General features: G+C 38.3%; 1 protein-coding gene across 1 annotated transcript; it reads left to right on the top strand.

Moving 5' to 3' along the window:
• Positions 1-206: 206 nt before the first annotated feature.
• LOC135474872 (general transcription factor IIH subunit 2-like) lies at positions 207-15,259 on the top strand. The gene is made up of 14 exons (XM_064754510.1): positions 207-645; positions 1,974-2,088; positions 2,617-2,703; positions 3,992-4,097; positions 4,721-4,826; positions 5,964-6,054; positions 6,411-6,498; positions 6,696-6,772; positions 8,919-8,949; positions 9,472-9,535; positions 10,448-10,551; positions 11,215-11,311; positions 12,685-12,724; positions 14,725-15,259. The coding sequence occupies exons 1-14, from the start codon at positions 587-589 to the stop codon at positions 14,860-14,862; spliced, it is 1,203 nt and encodes a 400-aa protein (XP_064610580.1). The 5' UTR covers positions 207-586; the 3' UTR covers positions 14,863-15,259.
• Positions 15,260-24,971: the final 9,712 nt, after the last annotated feature.

Raw genomic sequence — 24,971 nt, 5'->3', positions numbered from 1 at the left:
TGGTGTACAGGTGAATGCTTGGTATTAAAATGCTGGAAACTGTCAAAACTTTGAGGAGGTATGAGCTTTATTGTTGAAAGTTTGAAATTCTGGGTGAGAGGACACAAGGTGTGAGGTAGTGATGAGGCTGCGAGTGACGTCCCCTTTGCGTTGCTAGGCACGCCTCCCAGCTGCCGGCATGGAAAGGACCAGATTTTGACGGTCAACCTATGTCAAGATTTTTATGGCTTGTTTCTCCCAGGCTGGGCCAGGTATGCACCAAAGCTTATTGGCCACGGAATGTTTTGGACTGAGCTACAGAGCTAGACGTTAACATTGTCGCTTATGGAAAATTAATGGGGGTCTGAGGCCATGCGCGAGCGCCCTCAAGCTGGACCTCCCGTGGACATATCCCTCATAGGACCTAGAACATTTTACATTTAATACCAAAAATAAAATATATCATTAAAGCATAAATGTTTTCTGCTGGGTGTAGAAGGAAACAGGGACACGGTCACAACTTTCAACTGTCAGAAGAATGATCACTGTGTGCAGTTTGCAGTGAGAAAAATATTTTATCCGGGGTAAAATACTACAGAGAAGAAACATGGCGGACGATCAAAACGAAGAGGGATACCGGTGGGAAAAAGAATACGAAAAGACTTGGTAAGTTAGGTTACAATGAACAAAATTATCAATGCCTCTCATAGAAACAATGATTGACTAACGGAAACAATACCATGCGCGGCAAACGTTCTCTTTATTACCTCACAGCAGAGAGAAACTCACGTGGCCGGTATCTAGCCTTGCGAGATTATCACTACCCCAATTTCCGTTACCATTTTATAACGCAAAATAGAAATTTTTACATGGAGATTAGTTGGAATTGACCGAATCTTCTTTCCAAGCAGGTATTTGCTGTGTTTATTATGCTAGTCAGGGCACATCTCTGTAAATTTAAGTTAATTCACAAAACGTCAGAATTTTAAAGCAGGACATCGAGTTCATCTAGATAGACTATAAGAATGCCTGTGCGTGATTGTTCCAAAGTGTATGATAAGTTAAGCCAGGCTTAGATCTTTACACCAGTCTAGACCTAATACAAAGCTAATGGCACTTTAGTCCAGACCATATCTTGCATCAACTTTAGAATTGTAGTCATCTGGTAATATTTCTGCTCCAATTGCCCACTTCAACTGAAATTCGCTACATTACCTTGTAATGTTGGCCCCTGAACTGGACCCGCCCAGTTTTTCTAGCTTTCTGCCCTTCTGTAGTTCTGCATCCATCCTGATGACAAAAATGCTGTGTTAATTAAGCCTGTGTGAATTGTGTGGCTTTCTGTGGAGTTCATCCTAAAATATGGCCATCCGAAAACAGGTTTGAACCTACTCCCTTTTCTTTACACATGAACCTCAAGTTGCAGACTTTGGTAACTCATTATGACTTCAGACAAACCTCCCACAAATGTGTCAGAGTCACTGAAAGCTAATCATCTCCACTGTTCGGCTGTTAGTTACAGTCCGGTCCGGCAGTGGCTGAAAGTGTGTAGTCATTTTTGTTGAGGGTTTTTTTTTTTTGAGAATTTTTTAAAGTATGATTATCACAGTTTAGATGCAAAGATTTCAAAACAAAGAAACAACAACAATATTTTCAGTTGGTATTATTTGTACAGGGTTAAGGGCTGGAAAATTTCTGCCAACAGTAGGCCTTATTTAGACGTCTTTATGCAGCTTTAGATGTGGATATTTGACCACACTTGGGTATGCCGCAAAGATTCAGTCTACAAATTGAAAGAAAAACATAATACGAAATGTCTCTTACAGGGGGATCGTAGGTGGTAAGGTCTTGCAGCAACCTGCGGATGGTTGAAGGTTTCCCTTGGGCTCTGCTTGGTTTCCTCCCACCATAATGCTGGCCGTCATCGTACAAGTGAAATATTCTTGAGTATGGTGTAAAACGGTAATCAAATAAATAAATAAATCTCTTTCCAGGGAAATTCTACAAGAGGACGATGATGGATCAATTCAAGCCAGTATTGATGATATTGTTCACAAAGCAAAAAGACGGAGATTGCTGGAGTCAATTGGAAATGTTCGACTTGGGATGGTAAAGTAGATATTATGTCTCTAAATACTCCTCTGGCAGTTTTGAGACATACTTATATGACAGAGTATGTTCAACTCGTTTCAAAATTACTTTGTACAAGTTTATGAAAAAAAAAATAAACATGATAAAAATAATGAGACTGTGTATATTGTCACTGGTAGCAGTAATCTAACATTAAAAGGAAAGGCATAGCTGGGCCAGTTGTACATATCAGTGAAATATTCCATGTAAAGTTTGAAAAGCACACCTTCTTAATGTTGTGGTGTAACTGAATAATCACAGTTTAAAGTAACCTGCAGATGGTCGTGGGATTCCCCCAGGCTCTGCCCTGTTTCCTCCCAACATAATGCTGGCTGCAGTGGTATAAGTCAAATATTCTTGAGTGTGGCGTAAAATACCAGTCGATTGAATAAATAAAATCAAATCAGGTTTCATTTTTCTTTAGATTATAATTTACACCTAATTTAAGCAAAATACCAATAATTTACATGTAAGTATTTTTGATGATTTTCACCATCATTGTTTCAGATGCGACATCTCTTTCTGGTGATAGACCTCTCCAGTTCAATGTCGGATCAAGATCTGAAACCAACCAGATTACACGCAACTGTAAAGGTTAGATACCACAGGTGTGCTGCATTCCGCAGTTATATGTTTAGAATAGAGCATCCCCAACATAGGCAAGGGACCAAAGAATGGCAAAAAAATGGTGAAAATCCAATATCACAGCGGTCTAATATTAGCTGGTATGACATAATGGGAGACTCAAGGACTAGCTACACAAAAGGTCCAAATCATAGCAGTTTTCTTTTGTGATGGTGCAGGGCATGTGTACTTGATTTTGTGTTTTATAGCAACACATTCACTGATAATTGTGACAAAATAAAGGAAGCAACAAAAAGTTCACAGCTTCGGACAGTTTTGTGTAGGTGGGAAGGAGTTTTATGAGTTCTCCATTCAATTATCTGTCTTGATAAATAAATAACAACAAAGAGTCTACAGCTTTGGACAGTTTGGTGTAGGTGGGAAGGAGTTTTATGAGTTTCCCATTCAATTATCTGTCTTGATAAATAAATAACAACAAAGAGTCTACAGCTTTGGACAGTTTGGTGTAGGTGGGAAGGAGTTTTATGAGTTCCCCATTCAATTATCTGTCTTGATAAATAAATAACAACAAAGAGTCTACAGCTTTGGACAGTTTGGTGTAGGTGGGAAGGAGTTTTATGAGTTCTCCATTCAATTATCTGTCTTGATAAATAAATAACAACAAAGAGTCTACAGCTTTGGACAGTTTGGTGTAGGTGGGAAGGAGTTTTATGAGTTCTCCATTCAATTATCTGTCTTGATAAATAAATAACAACAAAGAGTCTACAGCTTTGGACAGTTTGGTGTAGGTGGGAAGGAGTTTTATGAGTTCTCCATTCAATTATCTGTCTTGATAAATAAATAACAACAAAGAGTCTACAGCTTTGGACAGTTTGGTGTAGGTGGGAAGGAGTTTTATGAGTTCTCCATTCAATTATCTGTCTTGATAAATAAATAACAACAAAGAGTCTACAGCTTTGGACAGTTTGGTGTAGGTGGGAAGGAGTTTTATGAGTTCTCCATTCAATTATCTGTCTTGATAAATAAATAAATCAACTGTATTCATCACAGTCTGAGAGCCATATCTGCGGAAAAAAAATTTGTATGAAAACTTAACTTTCTATTGGTAAAGCATCATGTTTTTGTTCAATTTACTTGTTAGTTTCAATACAGTTTGTTTAGTTAGATACCTAACTGTTTGCGATCCCACATGCTATGGCATTTCTTTTTGGTATACCACAGTACTTTGTGCATATGTGTGACAGTTACCAAAGGTCTTTGTTATTTGATTTTTATTGGGGTACTGTGTATTTGACAGTTGCTGGAGTACTTTGTGGAGGAGTATTTTGACCAGAACCCTATAAGTCAGCTGGGCGTCATCATGACGCGAGGGAAGCGTGCTGAGAAAGTCACCGAGCTGGGAGGTAAAAGAGAAGTTTTCAGCACAATCCATTAAAACCAGCTCACTAGCCTGCCCATATTAACATGTCAAGTGACATGTCTGACTTCACATTTTTACATGTTTTTTATCTCATTTTCTTTCCATCAGTTTATAACTGTACATGCATTCCAGACCTCTGGTTAATTTTTGTAGCTGAACCATCACGGTGGCAAGATATACGATTCTCACTTGGTGAGGCGTGGGTTCAACCCTGGGCATTAACCAAAAATTTCTGCATTCCCTTGCAGTTATATACTTGGAGCCTTTGTGACAGTAAGCAGGAATGGTTTGCGACATCCATTATTCATTTAAGACCCCTTTTTTCCACCAATAATGTTGTACATGTCTGTACCTGTGAGAAAGTTTGTCAGTAGCTTGCCAGAAGTATATGGATTTACACAGGCAATGCCAATGTCCTCCTGCCATAAAATTGACCAGCATTGTACAAGTGAAACATTTTTGGTTATTAAATTAAACAGCAATCATTTAAATATGTAAATAAAATCTCTTGTTGTTTTTATGTCTTGTTACTGTCAAATGCGCATAATTTTTTTTTTTTTTTGGACATTTTCATAAGCAGCATTACAAGTTTCTTTATCATTTTAGGTAACCCCAGACGCCATATAGGTGCATTGCAGAAATTGGCAGATAAAATTTGCCAAGGAGAGCCTTCTATACAAAACTCATTAGAACTGGCAGCTCAGACATTGAGGTAACTATTTCATACTTTCAAGTCTTAATTTTAAAGAGCTACTTAAGCGTTAAGACATGCATGTACTAAAAGCAAGGTTAAATGATAAGGATCGAGATAGTGGGAATTGCTATTGTTAGTTCGAGAGGTTAATACAGAAACAAACGTTTTCAGTCCATTCCCATTTTGCCTGGTGTGACGTCATGCAAAAACATTTGGCGTCACTCATTGCTGATGTGTACCAACAAATGACATCTTACTTTCAAATGCGCCTGACGTCATCTCAGCATAACTGCCTTACTTGACATATCAGCTTGATTCATTGTCGCATCAGGAATATTATAATAATTGTTTGACCTCACCTCAGGAAAATTTTATGGAAACTGTCAAAGATTTTGTTTTTGAGGACTTTTCATTTGGGGGGTTATAAACAGCGTTATGCATCGTGACTGTTTTGAACTGTGATGTTAGTTATATTCCATAAGGTATCTTTCATTTCAGGTTAGTATTTCTGCCTGGATTCTCTTGGGACTGAGGTAGCACTTTAAAATACACATGTAATGTGTCTTACCATCGTCAGGCAGGAACATTATCTGAGATCTGCTTAGATAAACACCTGAAGAGGTGCTGATGTTAACACTGATTTTGGGATGTGCTCAGATAAACCTGATGAAGTGCTGAGTTTAGCTCTCAGTTTGGAGTCCGCTCAGATAAACCTGATGTTAACCCTGAATTTTGCCTGGTATGATATCATGCAACAGTTAATGTCACCCATCTCTGACATATAGCCACAAATGACATCATACTTTCAAACGTGCATGATGTCATTCCAGCGTGACTATTTACAAGATGTCAAATCTGTCTGCTTCTATGTCACGTGAAGAAGTTTGAATATTATCATGCCTCGTCTGGAAAATTTTAAAGAAACTGCAGAGTATTTTGTTTTTGGGGACTCTTCACTTACAGAGGTTAAATTGTATCACTCTTCATAAATCTTTTTGAACCATGGTGTTAGCTCTGTTCTATAGTGTATTTCTCATATGATGTTAGTATTTCCACCTGATTTCTCTCGGCACCAAAGTAGCACCTTAGGTATTAATGGATAAGACCTTCTATAGTGTTTGAGGCCCAGTTTTGATGTGTACTCTCCGCTTACAGACATATGCCCAGTCACAGCAGCCGTGAGGTGTTGGTCATCATGGGCAGCTTGACCACCTGTGACCCCACAGATATCTCAGAAACTGTCCAGGTACTGATTGTGTGGAAATCTGGAAATAAAATAAATATTGAGTTTCCAAAAATATTTCCTCTTTAAATCATATTTGCTTAATTCCTTGAATAGTGTTGGATGTGAAAATACAAACAAGAAAAAAAAATTGTGCAGTCCCATTCTAATAAAGATTTTGCATGCTGGCCTCCTCTGTCCAGTGAAATTTTCTTGAATACGGCGTAAAACACTGATCAAATAAATAAATTATGTAGATATTATCTATCTTTCCACTGACATCTATTCACTGTTAAGACTAGATACTTTTCTCAATGCACACACTAATATTAGAGGTGTATGTTTGTTTACTACATTTACTTGTGGTTGTTTATTAACAGGCAATGGCAGAGGCAAACATTAGGTGCTCTTTTATTGGTCTTGCTGCTGAAGTTCGGATATGTAAGAAAATAGCTCAAGAAACTCAAGGTACTGATTTACTTCTATCTGCGTTCTGTCTCCTCAGGATTTTTATTTTGATCAATGTTTAATACAACTGCAAATACTAAAACAAACACCGAAATAAATGCCAAGATAGTTTCTTAATATAATGTTATAAGAAATGTCCTTTTCACTGTGTGTTTTATAAACCTGTATCGTGCAGTACTTTTTCCTCATGCTACTAGGTAGATATGGCGTGATCATGGATGAAAGCCACTACAAGGATCTCTTAAACCAACACGTCTCACCCCCACCTGCAAGTGTAAGTAACAGACCAGATGTGTGAACAACATGTTTGACCTAGATATAAATAATATGTTAATTCTTACTCATGGAATAACTCATTTCCATAGTTCTCTACCGGCCCGGATAGCACAGTTGGTAGATCATCCGCTTCTGGAGCAGTAGATCCAGGATCAATCCTTGACCTAAGACCTTAAAAGAGGAAGTTGTAACTTCCTCGCTTGGCGTTCAGCATGAAGGGGATAGTGCAATGACTGGTTGACCCGTATCAGTATAATGGCTCGGGCAGGGCGGCTTACTTGCCTTCGGTAAGTCGTCTCAATGAAGCAGCACTAAATAAAAGAGCGGCAGAAATCCATCCGTCCTGCAACAAGGAGGCACATTACACGTACATGCACCCTAAAGATTCCTTCGTCGTCATATGACTGAAAAGTTGTTGAGTACGACGTTAAACCCCATACACTCACTCACTCACGCCATAGTTCCGAAGTCCTGGTGGCATTTGGGCCATACCGAATTACCTCCCTTGAGGTCACTCTGTTTCACAGGTGGAGTTTTAGGAGTAAAGTTGTGGTTGATGGCACCTAAGGAAATGGCTAATGGGATGTTTCGAGTTCATACAGCATAAGCTAGTTGAAGACCTAGCTTTAAAACATATCCAGGATAAGCGTTAGGTATTTTTTAAAATCCATTCAGACGTAATTATAAATACAATAGACAGCTGAAAAACTTGGACTTCGTTCAAGATATCTTGACATTTCTGCCACTCTCAAAGGCAGTTGTCATGCTTTTTTTTTTCACATTCTGTTGCCTTTAAAATATTTTGTCACTGGTGTGACATAACCTACAAACTGCATGTTTTATTAGGTGAGGTCTCGCTTTCCATAGTTTCAAGCATCTTAAAAACTAGCCTCGTTTAACATCAAAGTCACTGTTGTGTAACAAGGGAGGTAATTCAGAGCAGGCCCATGAGCAGTCATTGGCACTCTCTTGTGTAGTCTTACATGAAGGGAGATCACTTGCCTTCCACCAATGTTATATATGTCACACATAGAAAAGTTTGCCAGAGTAACCTGCCATAATAATAAATAACAATCAGAAAACTTTCAGATGTCAAATTTAATAACAACATGAAAAAATTATATATCATCACTCCTCAGTGTCATGTGTGTTTATAGTAAAATTGCTCCAGTGACTTTCAAATGATATTTGAATATTTTAATAATATTTTTATTGTAGGAAATTCTCTAATAAATCTCCAAACATAAGATCCAAGACAAAGAACTTACATTAGAGTTTAAGGTACTCTAATAATCTATGGGGTTCCTGGGTGCTGTAATAAATAAAAGACAGTATAATGATCTAAAGAAATATTAGACTCGCAGAAAACAAACATTAGGAATACAGTCATAGATGAACATTTTATTACAATAAAATTAACAAGCAATAGTTCCTTGAGGTAATGATCTACATAGCATGCATCTCAACATTAGCCATGTGCTTGGTGTACTGATGTTTCTATACCAGTAACAATCCGTGCAATGTAATTCAGCCTACAGTGAGATGGCCATCACCCGCACTAAGCTGTCGCTGTACCATCTCAGGTCAAACACGTTGAAGTGAACTATTTGAAACTTTGCGGGCTCTGTATTTATGCTAAAAGGTCATGAGCCATGACCTCACATTGAACCAATCAAAATCCTTCACACCATAAGGGATTCCCGCATTCCCTATGGCGACACTTTCGCTGCATGTGAGCAGGGTTTAGACAAGATGGCATTCAACATTTCCGGGTTCTCCATGTAGGAAACAGAGGGAAACCAGACAGAATAAAGCCTTCAGCTATAGGTATTTCATGTCGAGTTAAAGTTGGCTTGAAATGTTTGTTACTTGAACACAAGCAGATAGTATACACACCAGCCGTAATTCCGTAAGTGTTGCTGTGTGTTTGACAAGCAAACATCAGTACAACAACAACCTGAATATAAATCGACCTAGAATTCTGTTGATATGTCAGACCAACACATTTAATAAGAAGAGTTAGAGAGCAGCCAGAATGCCCAGAAGTAATGACAGAAAGCCCTGTCGTTACAATATTCGGGGAAATCTTGCCTGGTAATGTGACCATTTTGCTTTATCTAATAATTATGTGTTTTTCTCCTCAGGCTAATACAGAATCCTCACTGATCAGAATGGGTAAGCATTACAATAACACCTTATATGCAAGTTCAATCCAAATCAAACTGGTTACTCTTCTCTGATACACTTATACTTTGTACAGTAGAGACATAACCTGATGAATATTAACTCAGAGCCCTAATGGTGGCATACCAAAGTGTGAAGTCCTACACAGAAGCTGATTGATTAGGTGTGTTCAAGTTGCTGGATATTTTTTTTTTTGTGGCTTTTTTTTTGAGAATGTGATTGATTATGTTCTTTAAAGTTACAGAATAATTTTTTGGGGGACAGAAAAGAATTGAGAATGTGATTGATTATGTTCTTTCAAGTTGCGGGATATTTTTTTTTTTATTTATTTTTTTTTTTTTGGACAGAAAAGAATTGAGAATGTGTACAGCATTTTTCCATTGCCTGTTAGTGTGACCTCAGGTTTACATTGTTATTGACCAGCATGGAGACAATTGGTAAGTGTGAAGCCAAGCTGTGTTCCTGTCCCTATCATTTCATTATGCATTTATCTCAAAATGTCTTGTTGTCTAGGGTTTCCTCATCATCAGCTGACTACAGACAAAGACAAAGAAGAGAAACCTTCAATGTGCATGTGGTAAGTTCTTGTCCGTGTTTGGTCATTTGTCAGAAATGTGTCTCGTATTATCTAATTTCTCCAGACTTACTGGATCTGGTCTTGCAGTTTTAGTCATTGAGGTTGTACTGGCTGTTGTTGTAAACTGTATACATGACAGCTGAACCCTGACCTCCTATGGTTTTGTAGCCTACCCCATTTCATCCATGTATAGCGTAGGGTCAAATTGTCTGGAAAGCCCATCTTTATTCTTTTAATCCTGTGGAAATTATATCTCCCCTAAATCCTCAACAAACTTGACGGCATACATTATGCAAGTTTTGACATATTAGAGGAAGGTTTAATAATTTCTGTAAAGTTCATATGTGCCTCCTCCTAAAGAACACATTTTAGACTTCAAAATCTAATGAATTTAGTTTTCAAATTGATCGTAAAGTTAGAATTTGTTGATGATTTAGGGCATATGTAAAGTACTCCTAAAGCTTTTTCCATGCTGGAACTATAATGATGACTCTAGGACATTTGGGCCCAGTTTCACAAAGATGTTGTACGTGTACGTCAATCGCACACATAGAATAATGGTATGGAAATAGTGATGAACAAAATATCATACAACGAATGTAGGATAAAAAAATGTACACCGCTTCGTGAAACTGCTCTCTGATTGGCATCAGTGAATTGTTAGTCTTTAGGTCACCTGACTTGTGTATGCGTAAAGGTTACTCTTCAAGTAAACATTATTATATGTGTAGAAATGTTATGGCGAATAAAATCTTTAAATGTTATTCATTTAGTCATTGGGATGGTAGGAGACAAACATTTATATCTTGGCCATTTGAACAGAATACATTTACCGTAAATGCTACTCCGTCAGCAATTACAGAAATTTACCAGTCAGTTTTACATTAAACTGCAAATTTTATTTTGGTTCAGCCATCTGGATGACAAAACTGGCCAGGGTTTTGGGAGCACTGGTTACTTCTGTCCTCAGTGTAAGAGTAAATACTGCGAGCTGCCTGTGGAGTGTAAGGCATGTGGTGAGTAGGATTATCTCCCCTTGAGCCCAGTATTAACGTGGTTAAATAGGGTAGCTGCATTTAATACATTCTTAGCTCTGTCCAGATTTAATTCACACTGAAGAAACACTGTAAATTCCTAATGCTCTCGAATTTGTGTCAATTTACGTAATGCAAGACTTGACGACACATCCCTCATCTGTCAGGTGGGTTTTTTGCCACCATAATGTTGGCCACTGTCCTTTCAGTGAAACGTTCTTGAGTACCTTGTATGGCATAAAACACCAATCACAATAAATCAAAAAAATAACAACACATCCCACTGACCCCACCAACAGCAGACTCGGAGGACAGTGGAATGATACTCTAGGAACCACCACTTCCTTCAGTGACCATTAGGGAGGGAATGAAATGTACTCCTGGATTGCCACCAATACGACTTGCAATCCCGTACATCAGAAGTGGTTATAGTTCACCATGCATTGTTGGTAAAAACATACACATTGATTTCCTCCATGCATTAAACTGATTGTCATCGTAATGAGTAAAAAAATCTTGAGAAAGGTGGTAAATAACAAAAGTGATAATAAAAGTTGAAAAAAAATCTGTAAATTTTGCCATCATGACTTTTTTTTTTTGACCTTTGACCTGGTAGTGTGGTAGCCTTCTGTATCATTATTCCAGGCCTTACCTTGGTGTCTGCACCTCACCTGGCTCGGTCGTATCATCACCTTTTCCCATTAGAACAGTTCAAAGAAGTTCCCATGGACCAACAGACCAGGTAAGATAAGACTGTGTATTCGCTGCTCCTAGGCCAAAAACGAAACTAATGAGCTAATGTTAATGGTTGGGCAGCTTATGTTTTTGGTTGGATAGCTTGTGTTCGGGGGGGGGATGTCTTATGTGGGAGGTGGGTCAGCTTGTGTGAATGGTGGGTCAGCTTGTGTTAAGGATGGGACAGCTTATGTTATGGCTGTAACATCTTATGTTAGGGGTGGCACATCTTATTCGGGGGTCAGACAGCTTATGTTAGAGGTGGGGCGGCTTATGTGAGGGGTGAGGCAGTTTATGTTAGGAGTCTTGTGAAGGGTGGGTCAGCTTGTGTTAAGGGGGCGACAGCTTATGTTATGGCTGTGACAGCTAATGTTAGGGCTGTGACAGCTTGTGTTAGGATTGGGACATCTTATGTCAGGGGTCAGACAGCTGATGTTAGGGCTGGGGTGGCTAATTTGAGGGGTGGGATGGCTTACATGAGGGGTGACACAGCTTGTGTTATGCGTGAGACAGCTTATGTTAACGGTGGGACAGCTTATGTGAGGGGTGATACATCTTGTGTGAGGGGCGATACATCCTGTTTCAAGGGTGGGGCACTTATGGTTGTTGTGGGACAGCCTATGTTGGGGGTGGGACAGCTTATGTTAGAGGTGGGACAGCTTATGTTAAGGGTGGGACAGCTTCTTTTAGGATTGGGACAGCTTATGTTACAGGTGAGACAGCTTATGTTAAGGGTGGGACAGCTTATTTTAGGGGTTGGGCAGCTTATGTTAAGGGTGGGATAGTTTATGTTAGGGGTGGGCAGCTCATGTTAGGGGTGAGACAGTTTATGTTAGGATGACACAGCTTCTGTTAGAGACATGTTAGCGGTGGGACATTTTACATTACAGGTGAGACAGCTTATCTTAAGGGTAGGACATTTTCTGTTAAATGTGGGACAGCTTATGGTAATGGTGGGACAGCTCACAGTAAGGGTGGGACAGCTTATGTGAGGGGTGGGACAGTTTGCTAAAGGGTGTAACATTTTATGTTATCGGTTGAGCAGCATCTTATGTTGAGGGTAAGATAGCTTGTGTTAGGGATGAGCAGTTGGTGTTAGGGGTGGGACACATATTGTAAGGGTTGAAATAGCTTAACTGTTACTTTTGCACAGTGTTGGGAGCTTTTATTATTTACCTAATATCTACCTAGAAAGTTGATTATGAAAATTGAACCAATCCAGATGAACTTCACCTCTCTTTATATTTGTCCCACGTTACTTATTGGTTTAGTAAACTACAAGTGTGAAGAGAGGCTACTTTCAGAACCAAACGATTTAATTTGTGTCTCACCGCTCATTTAGAAAAAGTGTGTATCAAATTATATTACTTTTGTTTTCAGAACTTGTTATGCATGCCAGGTCAAAGTTAAGGAACTGTCAGTGAGTATTCATTGTTTCATGGTTTTGATGAAATTTTCAGTTGTTTTCAGTGTTGAAATATGAAATGTCAGGATTTCCATCATAATAAGTGATATTTTCACTCATTTAGGTTTAACTTTTGTTATTACATTTTGATATCTGACAAAACAGATGCCATGACGTCAAAAAATAATCATTTTGTTTTATGACATTTCAATCCGAGCTCACTGGGCTGATGTCACAATACGGGTTTACTCAACTTTAACACCCTGCAAAACACAACAAGACCTGACGTCATACAAGACATCGTGTGCGACATCTGTGAAGACTTACAGCTAAAAACATTGCTCAAATACACAAAATCAAGATATTGTCAAAATTTAAATAAGAAATAGAATATTTGACAGTGAAGTTGTATATTTTTCTTGTGAAAGGTGAAATAATAATCCACTCAACGCTTCGCCTCTTGTACATCAGCATACTGTAAAGAAATGTAAAATCGCGCTTTAACAGTGAAAATGGATTTCATAGTTACTTATGGATATTAAATATAAAATATACTAAATTTGAAATTGAACTTTAATTTATAACTCGGTAAAGCAGAGAATGAGCACATTATACATGTTTTTAGCTGACTTGTGGAAAATAAGGCGAGATATTGTGAGAGTGGGAATAGTTTCGGTGTTGATGCCAAGTTAAGCTTTTGTTTTTTTTAGCTCCTGTATAATGGACTCTCATACATGGATTGGAGGTTCAGCCTTTTCTTTTAGCTTCTCTACACATATGAGCCCTCACTCATTGATTGAAGGTTAAGGTGTAGCTCTTGTATATTGGGCTATCATAAGTAGATTGAAGGTTAGGCTTTTTTTTTATTTTGCTCCCTTGTTTAAGGTATGGTGTGTAAATGCACATTCTGAGATGACAAGTTAAGCTTTTTTTTTGCTCCTGTATAATGGCAATGGCAGAAATATAAAAAAAACACAAACAAAACATAACTTTTGATCGATGTATGTTGAAGATCCCATGATCTTCAACATACATCGATCGAAAGTTATGTTTTGTTTGTGTTTTTTTTATATTTCTTTTCGCTTGTGTACATCTACAAAGGGCCTTCTGATGGAAGAAGTGTCAAACTGTTTTATTGGTTTTAGTTTTATAGGCTTTGTGAATGTTTTTTAATGGCTTTAATTGATAGACTTTCAGTTCAAAAATTTACCAGTTGTATAAACTTCAGTTTGTTTTCTGTAATAAACACATTCCTACTTGTAGGAGAGCAAGAAGGGTATTGGGTTCCTCTGGCCATTTTACCAGATTTGTCACCATTTTCCTGTTTTGTGGACACACATTCAGATTGACTACATTCTATTCTCTGGTAAACATGGATTTCTACAAGCCTTTCTTGTAGGGCTACAGTTTCTTATGCAGTCACTTATCGGGATAACTTTTTTGTCTCCCTAGCTACTTTACCAGATTTGTAGAGTGTAAGAATTTACCTTGGTTTATTTGGTCCAAATCTGTAGAAAGGTTTCCTCATCTGTACTATGACACTGGCCAATGCATGTGCCTTCCTATAAAGTGACGGAATGTTTAAACCATCCCTACAGACGGTGACTGTTGTCAGCTTAGTATTTGCTCAGCTAATCAGAGGGCTGCAGTGGCTACCCATAGTACACCGATAGCCTATCATGGAAAGTGATTTGCATATCAGAGACCACTCCAGCGAGTTGGTACTCGAACACCCCACAATAAATTTTTTCCACTGCCAGAGGTCAACATTTTCTCAGCCATTCACAGCCTTGGAATGGTTCACGGATTGCCACATGCAGTTCACAGTTTGCATATCAAAGATCACTGCCTCAGTTTTGTGCACAAACTCCCCATGACGACATCTTTACCACCACAACACTTTACAACTTTTATCTTTATTCTAATTTCATTGTTTTGTTGACTGCTATAGTAGGAGAGCTGGTGGAATTCTCTAAACCTTTATTTTGTTTTTTCTGTTACTTTTGCCTTTGCAGTTTTACAGGTGTGGGAAATGTAGCCATCACTTCTGTGTGGACTGTGACCTGTTTGTTCACGAGACATTGCATTCCTGTCCTGGATGTGCTAGTTCCAGGGCCACACAGCACCTGTCACAGGCACCCTCAGTTTCCTGATAGGCTCATTCCAGGGCCTGTCTCCCCTTCAGGCTAACCACAGACAAAAGATTGCTTCAGTGACCGGTGTCTCCAGGTGGATATGAAGCTGGACAGATTGTTGCCTTGGAAACTGACCTGTAATCATGAAATGAACCAGTCAACCAGAAACTGGTCATAATTTCCTGGCATAACCTGGCTGAAAAAGCGTGGAAAGATTTACGGCCAATGAAATTGTTGAAACACCTTTGTGGCCAAGAAGTATGAGTTATTGTAATCTCCCAAAGCCTGACTTGTTGTCAATACAATCTGTAAGAGTTGCGAATTGGCTGGCTCATTTCTGTCTGAATGGTCAAAAGTGCTATGCTTTCATTCATCTACAGATTAATTTGGAGACGTGAGACTTCTCTCTGTTAAGAAAGTGAAAATAAAATTTTGTACTTTTTTTCATACAAAAATGTTTGTCTAAGATTGTCCAAAACGATGCTGGTGTTTTATGGCGTACTTATGAATATTTCACTTTTACAATGGCGACCAGCATTATCATATGAGGAATCTGGGTGTAACCCAGGGAAAATCCTCAAGCATCTAGCAGATTTTCTTATGTACGAACTGCAGTTTTAAGTCAGTAGAATGATAAGGTACTTGTCAAAGGGCAGTAGTTATCTCCAGGCACTGCCTAGTTTTCCTCCACATGCGAGTTGTATACATGTAAGTGCAATATCCTTGAGCATGGCGTTAAACCCCAATCCGATAAGCATGGCCTTGTGTCCTGTTCCAGGATAGCAAGAGGGCGTGTTACTTTTTTTTCAGCCGCCTCCACCTGTGAACTTGAGCACATGAGACCTGGAGAAATAATCTTGTGTAGGCTGTAAAACGCCGAGGGAATGAATCATTAGCATACATTAAGGCAGTTGGATCCAGATCACACACATTATGACAGTCGCAACAAGACAGTAGACATTATGGCATTTGGATAGAGACAACACACATTATGGCAGTTGGATTGAGAGAGTGGCTTTTTTTTATACATTATCACAAATTACAACCCCCGGAATGGCTTTTTGTAATGACTTATCCCTGTCAAGAAGGCACTGAAAAATGGCCATACTTAAACTGGCAGATGTCATAAATAAAAACAAGGATAACTTTCAAATTGTAAAACTGTAATGTTACAAACTGTAAACCGGACATTAACGCACTTTGTAATAAAAACACAATTTGGAATAATTTTTCACAAAAACGTATTGAGAGTGTTCATGGTGCTAGGCGTCTGTAAGGGACTAGTATCCAGTTACGTGCGTAACAAAACCCTATAATTTGGGTATATGGGAAGAGGCAGAATTTCAGCCATCATGATGTGTCATTCTGCCAACTATCACAGAGTCTTCGATACTTTTATTTATTCTGAATGTTATAGCCTTGCCTCAAGGTTTGTAATATGTACTTTTCATAATAGACATGGTGTCTGACAGATAAGACAAATAAGAAAAATGATGAAAATGCTTTAAGAAGATATGAGCTACACATTACGTTATTACAAATTGCGTTAGCGTCTGGAACGCAATTCGTAATATTTAGCTAGATATAAATGGTAATGTTAGTACACATATCTACTAAACGATATACCTATATATGAATGGTAATGTTAGTTTACATATTTACTATAGGATAAAAGGTCAACTCGATCTTAAATTTTATCCGTAAATTCAATTCAAATTCTTTGAATTATGAATAGTGAACAAGTTGGCATATATTATAATACATGTGAATTAACTTTAAGGTCAAAATGCCAATGAAAACAATAAGAACAAGAAAATGGTTAATTTTTTATGTTTGCAGATAGGTAAACCAATTGTAACTATTACAATAATATATTCTATAATCTTGTGTACTTACATTTTATCTTATTGAAAGTACAATGTAATATACGCTATGTGGTGTATCTTTCAATTTCATAATTTCATGCAGGTTCATTTGGTGTCCTGTGACACGGGTGGCTTGGTTACATTAAATATGATTAAATAAGTGAATTTGGATAGTTATGCATTTGCGGTGGTTTTTGTTTTCACCCCTTTCACAGATTAAAATTCCTGCTTTCCGGAGTTAAAGACAGCAAGGATCAATTGTTCAACAGCTGTTCCCATTCACTCCCTGCGCAGAAATGACCTAACAACAAGACTATCACTTAACATGGTTAAAAAAAATCTCATCTTTTAACAGCTTTTGTTTTTGGTTGAATTTATTCTGCTTGTAAACATATAAAGGCTCTGTATTTAAAAAATACTCCTTGTCAAAATTTTAATTCGCCCCAGTTGTACTATGTCCCCGTATTTCCAAAAAATAAAATTTGATCTAATGTGCTGGGTAACTGAGGTTTCCCAAATACCATCAATAACTACAAAGATTATCTAGATGCAAGTGACTGCTTGTGATAATTTAAGTAAGTAGATTATATTTTAGATTGCACTGTACATTAAGGATGTGAAAGCTGTCAGACTGACAATATGTGCTGGAAACTCCCAAAGTGCAGAGGATTTGTTGCAAGTCACGTCGTGGCATATACATTCCACATCTTCATCATATAATGACATGGCGTTCTCCACGCAAATGAAGTCGTCGGAGTATACATAATGCGCCACTCGCGAACATCCCCGAGTAACTGGAGAAAGAAAGGATATATTTTAACTGGCATGTTGACCGACATTGGAACGATAAACACAAAGAAATGGACAATCTGGGTATGTGTTCTCAGAGCCAGCTTGACAAACAATTAACGGCAATACATTTTTCCAATCTACCATTTTCTAAACAAAAATCCCTCTTGCATGATTTGACCACGTTTGCAATTGGTTTCAACACAAGATGCCAGTTAGCTTCGAGGCATTGAATTATTCAATATTTTTGGATCCAAGCTAAGAATCTTTGTCTACATAAATGGAATTCCACGATTTAGTGGATGCCCAGAAAGTTCGTTGATTTTTTTTTTTCAAAATTAGTAAAGCTCATAAATATTTCTGCATTTTGAAATGTAGAATAAAAAGCCATAAATGTAAATTGTTAAAGTCTAAACAGGTTGTTGACTTAGCCTAAGGTTACCTTCAAAACCGTTAACCGTCTTGAAACAAGATGTCCTGCATTCTACAGTAGGGAATTCACGTCGGTCGAAAGGATCGCCGCATTTGTGGTTGTCGACTGACGAACAGTTGTAACAGCGTAATCCATCCACTGCAATGATAAGATTTGAAACTGCAATATTTTCTTCATTCGAGTCAGAACATCCCTTAAAGCATAAGTTATTACGTCTCAGGCCACTTTCACAAAACTTCGTAAATCAGTTTTTCGTAACTTGTCTCGTATAAATGACGTCGCCGCATGTCATTATAACCCATAAGACAACGTGGTTTAGGAAAAATGTTAACGAGAAATACGAAGCTGTGTGAAAGTTAGTACAGAGAAACCATATATAATTTGGCTCCTATAGGCAAACTTTGAACTTTGGTGTGATTTCTGCAAATTTTACCGACTTGCACATTCAATTCCTATATAATTTCCAAATAAATAAAGCCAGAGCGCCTGAAGGTGACCAAATTTACAGTTCATTCACCGTGTCAGACATACAGGATTTATGACATCTTTCTAGTTTTTCCCCAGGGCCCTGTCCGGTTTCCTCCCACCATAACGCTGACCGCCGTCGGATAAGTGAAATATTCTTGAGTACGGCGTAAAACACAAATCAAGTAAACAAATAAATATGACGTCATTTCTATTCTCAACTGCTCGTGATATACCTGTCCACAAAGTCTTACATTGAGATTTCTCCATACTGCAGTTCCTCACAGAGATTTAATTTATCACAGTTACGATTTTATTCTATCTGTTGTTCACTTATGTGCTTTGAAAGCAGCAACGTATACGCCCGCTGTAGCATCTTGAACTAAGCAGAATTGGATAATCAAAAATATATATATAAAAAAAAAGACTACGTAACTATGGTTTCCAATCACGCCAAATTTACGGCAAGAGAGAGTTTCAGTTTTGTTAAACTGAGAGTTTCAGTTAATTATTCTTATTTAGATAACAAGGAGTCCTACGTGTATATGGCGTGCGCATATTTCGCATTGTAGCATTTGCTATATCCTTTGCGCTTGGTGACATTTTTCGGCCAATACATGTTCATGTCCTTACTTCAGAACTAAGATGACTACTCTTGTTTCGAGACTAGAGGCAGTATACTTGTCGTCTTGAAATGGCGAAAGAGATGAATCTGCGCGTCGAAACAGATATTCGTATACAAGCCCTCAACCAATAAGGACAGTTCCAGGTTAATAATCGCAAGGCGAATTCCCAAACAACGTACATGCATGTATAACACAAACCACCCAAGAACTAAGAATGTATGGGCGAAATCATACAAAGAGAAGAAGTCAACGGTTTTCAGTGAGGTTGGAAAGACGCAAGATATGTATTAAGCGAGTGAATAAAGTCTGTATTCAGATTGTATACTATGCTAGAATAGCAGTTGTCCAAACAAAAAATATGTATCTCGTAACATATTTCGTCAATATGTTAACGTAAGAAAAGTTGTAGTCAAATTAAGTGCAAACGAGATACCGTATTTTGATTAGAGATTAACACGTTAACTAGTGCTGTACTCAATTTGAATACTGATTAAGTTCATGCGCGCATACAGCTTTCCTTGCGTTTTCCCGAGATTTGAAAACTGTCCCCTTTACATTAATCCGTCAGAATATCTTACTTCGTATATTTTCTTAGATCTTTGTTGGTTTGCGGTGAACGTTGTTTTGGAAATTGGTCTTGCGATTATTGACCTGTGACGTCCCATTGTGCTTAACGATTGGCATACGAATGTCCGTTCTATTTTGACGCCAATATTCGTAGCACATGTGTACTCGCCTTATAATTTTGGTAAGAAAATTATGTTGAAAGCGAGCAACAGAAAACTATGCAAAAGAAAGAAAAAACCGAAAACACAGCTAGGACTAAATTCCGATTGTATTTGGGAACGTCCACAGATAGTGTAAAGCATTAAGACCATACATAAACCTTAATTCATGGTGCTGAATGCCACATAAATATATGGCTATATTTCTTCAAGGGCTGCTGGAAGGAAGGGGGGTCACAACCAACGACTCCTTCGTAGAGGGTGGGAGATGGAGGTAGGAGGACCACAACCAACGGCTCCTGTGCAACAGCATGAGAGGAGGACCTCAACCAACGGCTCCTGCACAGCTGGCAGAGGGAAGGTGGACCACAACCAACGGATCCTTTGCAGCAAAAAGAGAGGAGGACCACAACCAACGGCTCCTGTGCAACAGCAAGAGAGGAGGACCACAACCAACGGCTCCTGCACAGTTGGGAGAGGGAAGGTGGACCACAACCAACGGATCCTTTGCAGCAGAAAGAGAGGAGGAGGACCATAACAAACGGCTCCTGCACAGCTGGGAGAGGGAAGGTGGACCACAACCAGCGGCTCCTGCACAGTTGGGAGAGGGAAGGTGGACCACAACCAACCGCTCCTGCACAGCTGGGAGAGGGAAGGTGGACCACAACCAACGGATCCTTTGCAGCAGAAAGAGAGGAGGAGGACCATAACAAACGGCTCCTGCACAGCTGGGAGAGGGAAGGTGGACCACAACCAACGGCTCCTGCACAGCTGGGAGAGGGAAGGTGGACCACCACCAACGGATCCTTTGCAGCAGAAACAGAGGCGGAGGACCATAACAAACGGCTCCTGTGCATCTGGGAGAGAGAAGGTGGAAAAAAACCAATGGTTCCTTCGCAAATTAACGGCTTGTCTACGCAGAGGAGAGAGAGAAGGTGACAGTGGACCATAACCAATGGCTATACTATTCAGTGGGAAGATAGAAGGTGAACCGCAACCAACGGTTATACTGTTCAGTGGGAAGACAGACGGTAGACCGCAGTCAACGGTTATACTGTTCAGTGGGAAGACAGAAGGTGGACCGCAGTCAACGGTTATACTGCTCAGTGGGAAGACAGAAGGTGGACCGCAGTCAACGGTTATACTGCTCAGTGGGAAGACAAAAGGTGGACAACAATCAACGGTTATACTGCTCAGTGGGAAGACAGAAGGTGGACCGCAGTCAACGGTTATACTGCTCAGTGGGAAGACAGAAGGTGGACTACAACCAACGGTTATACCCGCTCAGTGGGAAGATAAAAGGTGGTCCATAGCCAACAGTTGTATTGCTCAGTGGGAAGATAGAAGGTGCTCCATAGCCAAAGGTTATACTGCGCAACAGGGAGGGAAAAGGTGGACCAGACCCAAAGGTTATACTGCTCAGTGGGAAGACAGAAGGTGGACCGCAGTCAACGGTTATACTGCTCAGTGGGAAGACAGAAGGTGGACTACAACCAACGGTTATACCCGCTCAGTGGGAAGATAAAAGGTGGTCCATAGCCAACAGTTGTATTGCTCAGTGGGAAGATAGAAGGTGCTCCATAGCCAACGGTTATACTGCGCAACAGGGAGGGAAAAGGTGGACCAGACCCAAAGGTTATATTGCTCAGCGGGAAGACAGAAGGTGGACCACAACCAGGGATTAGGATGAGATTGATATTCACATTTAAACCTGGTTTAGCATTTGCGAAATGTGATAGTTGGCACATGGTTACACATAACCGGTGAAATACGGCGTCTTGTCAATTTACCATAGAGTTTTGTACACGACCCCTAGCACCATATCTTAAGAAGAATTAGGTAAGAAAAAAAATGCAGTGATGTTAATTGCAATTTATTAAACGTCACTAGTCTAGAATCACTCAGAACGCTGTGTTATTATATTCAACATATATACAATAACATTAAAACAATGCGCGTAATTTCCTACGATCAAACAACAAAACAACATACAAACAAATAAAAGCTCATTATTGAAATATGTGGTCCATGCAAACAAATATCACTTGAATTTTTTCCTGTGCTTTTGCTCAGCGAGAGGAAAAATGTGTATTCGTATTTTTCCTCACAGAAACATATAGAGGAAGTAAATCACATTCCATCGCTTGTACCAATCTCTTTCAGATTTCACCTCTCATTTGTCAAGCAGAGACGACAGTTCTGGATATACAGATTTTTTTTCTATTGGTTTGTTTGTTTGCTCAGCTTCGTTACAAACAGCAGGTAAACAAGGACAGTATGTCACCCTGTGAATGAGCCGAACTGTTCAGGGCTTTCCATACCTGCATGAATTAGTTTGTCCCACTCTATCCTTTTGAATACAGTTTCCAATGCTCCATTGAAAACGTGATTTTTTTTCTAAATTGTGATGACAACAAATGCATGGCTATAGATAAAACAGGAAATAATTTTTGAAGAGCAATCGCTCGCACTTTTCTTTAATCTATTGACAGAATGCCTATCAGGTGTGGGTTCCTAGATAACTTTCCTGTTATTGTTCACGTATAAAATGAACTTTTCCTGGTCATGGTATGTGCTGGATATTGTAATAAGATACATTGTGTGAACAGATACGTCATGTATCTTTCAGTGGAACTTGAGTTAGCACAAATCGAACGTTACTCGCGATATTATAGCGACACACACACTCTAACTTACAGCCTGAAATCTCTGCCAAGGAAAGTTTCTCGTCTTTTAATTCTTCCGTCATTATTTACTTTAGTCTCTCTTGTAAACAGGTGTTCACAGAGTACGCGAAGTCTAAATGGACGGACGAATTTGCTATTCTCTTAAAGTATTTATGGGGGTAATTTATTCCTTTATATTGAAGTTGATTTTCAAAACGAAACTATATAGTTTATAACTATATATATATATATATCCGCTGACTTCGGGGTTTGTAGACAAATATTTGCATCTGTATACAAGACGTTATATGTTATTAGTACAGGCTATCGTTGTTCTTTTATATACGCACTATGCATGTATATAACATGTAGGAAGTCACTCTTCCTGATAAAGGCGCAATCACCACAGTGTATATATATATATATATATATATATATATATATATATATATATATATATATATATATATATATATATATATATATATATATATATATATTACATTAGAATGTATAATTGACGATTATATGTCTAGTTTGCTCTGTAAACATAATAATGCATTACCAACAATTAAAACAACAACATGTAGCCCATATGAATGTAGATTTGTCTGGGAGCTCCTCAAAATAATATTAGGTACACAGTGGACGATCTTAAAGATGGTGCATGATATCATTGCATTTGCTGTTTTATTCCAGGAATAAAACTTCGACAATCTTTCAAAAGTACACTATGAATATACAAAACACCAACAATAATTGACGATTAGAAGTATAATTTATGACGTTTCAATAAACACATCGCATCTTGTTGCTAGTTATGACGTGTATGGTGTTACATAGCCTACATAGGCTTAAATATGGCATATAATTATAGTAAAAACACAGCCCATATAAAATCCAATATATCATATAGAGAGAGTATAAGCGCCATTGCAGACAATATCAATTTTGTAACAGTGAACATGTAGGCCTACCTTCGGAAAGCAATTTAGAAAATTTGAATAGTAAAACATTAATTATAACATTAACATAATATGATTACCTGTAGCCCATGCGCCAAGAATGAGAGAAATAACAAGCGCAAAATTTGCCTTCAACGCCATGGGGTGTCACGGAGTAACCTGTTATAATAAATAGTGTAGGTCTATATACCTTTTTCAATGAAGGCACTGATACAGTTTACAAATTAATTTTTAGCCTATATGACTGCATGCAGTTAAGTTTTGTTATGAAAATAGTTCGTTTCATGTATCAATTTAGTGTACTATATATAGGCAGTACTTACCGAGAAATATTGCCACCAGAAATTCTAAAATCTAAAATGTAACGGATTTCAAGCAGAATGGAATATACAAGTTGTTCAGCAACGCTTCATATTATATAGGGCCAACAAAGGTTAACCTATATGACGTTGTTTTGAAATGTGCTAAAATGGAACGTTATGAGGTGTTCGACGAAACATTGTACGCGTATTGCGTTCTTTACCAGTCCCGTTAAACGTGATTTAAATGTTGTTTCTAGAGGATAAACGAAATAAATTGTTGAATATAAAAGCCTTTTATTCCAGAAAATGGTACACAGGTGCTAGTATATCGCAGAATGCCACATTAGGTACATAGGCATAATTATGCATTTTTAAGACAACTTTTTGCTTTGATTTATCGAGGTAGTCAACACAGACCCGCAGGCTAGGAAGGAAAATCACCGTATATATGCCTATACTGTGTATGTAGGCTATAAACATGTATATACAAAGCATTATAAAAGTGTTCCCGTCTTGACAACATAATTAGGCCCTATCTTGATAACAATGTTAGAATGTATATCGAAATGCCGGTAAAAATAAATCAGAAGTTATTATCCACAATAAAAGAAAAGGATTCGGCTCTGTAGGTCCAATATAAATTGCGTTGGTAATAGTTATAAAAAATTATATCGAAAAATTGAAAAAAGAACGCGGCAAAAAAGAAATACTGGATTTGAACCCGAAACTTCCAAGTATCACATACAATGGATCTATAAAGGCCAGCATAGAGACAATGCGTCTTTGGCCCTCTGCTCACAGCCAAAAATAAAAGACAGGAACAATACATTATTGCACGGTTTATTCCGTTTCCACCATAAACTGCAATAAATAGTGAGATTCATGCAGTCTTGCACGAAGCCTCAATGTTTATAGACAAACTTTCGAACAATTTTCGAAAGCTTTTGTTGCTATTTGCGTGAAAACTGCAAGTAATGGCGAAAAACTAACTGCAGATTCGTGATAATGACACCAAATTATCCTAGGTTTATTCTGGTTATTTAAACTGCAATTGAAATTAACCTACTTGTTTGCAATTTTCAAATCTTAACCAAAGACTAATTTGCATAAAAATCGCGAAAATTGAAATTGCAAATTGAAAAACTGGAAACGGTCATGAAGAAAACACCTGCGCTGTTTTCATGTCAGTTGATTCATTCGTCCATGAGCTATGAAAAACCCTTCTCAGATTTACGAAGAAGTTTGTAATGCAAAAACGGTTACATTCGATTGGAGAAAAAAACGGTCTGTT

The sequence above is a fragment of the Liolophura sinensis genome, chromosome 9 (assembly GCF_032854445.1).
Source record: "Liolophura sinensis isolate JHLJ2023 chromosome 9, CUHK_Ljap_v2, whole genome shotgun sequence".
NCBI lineage: Eukaryota > Metazoa > Mollusca > Polyplacophora > Chitonida > Chitonidae > Liolophura > Liolophura sinensis.
This window is presented reverse-complemented; position numbering and strand designations above follow the sequence as displayed.

Coding starts and splice junctions, on each gene's coding strand:
- LOC135474872 (XM_064754510.1), top strand. CDS start 587: ATGGCGGACGATCAAAACGAAGAGGGATACCGGTGGGAAAAAGAATAC. Junction 6,055..6,410: donor ATATCTCAGAAACTGTCCAG/GTACTGATTGTG, acceptor GTTTATTAACAG/GCAATGGCAGAGGCAAACAT. Junction 10,552..11,214: donor TGTGGAGTGTAAGGCATGTG/GTGAGTAGGATT, acceptor TCATTATTCCAG/GCCTTACCTTGGTGTCTGCA.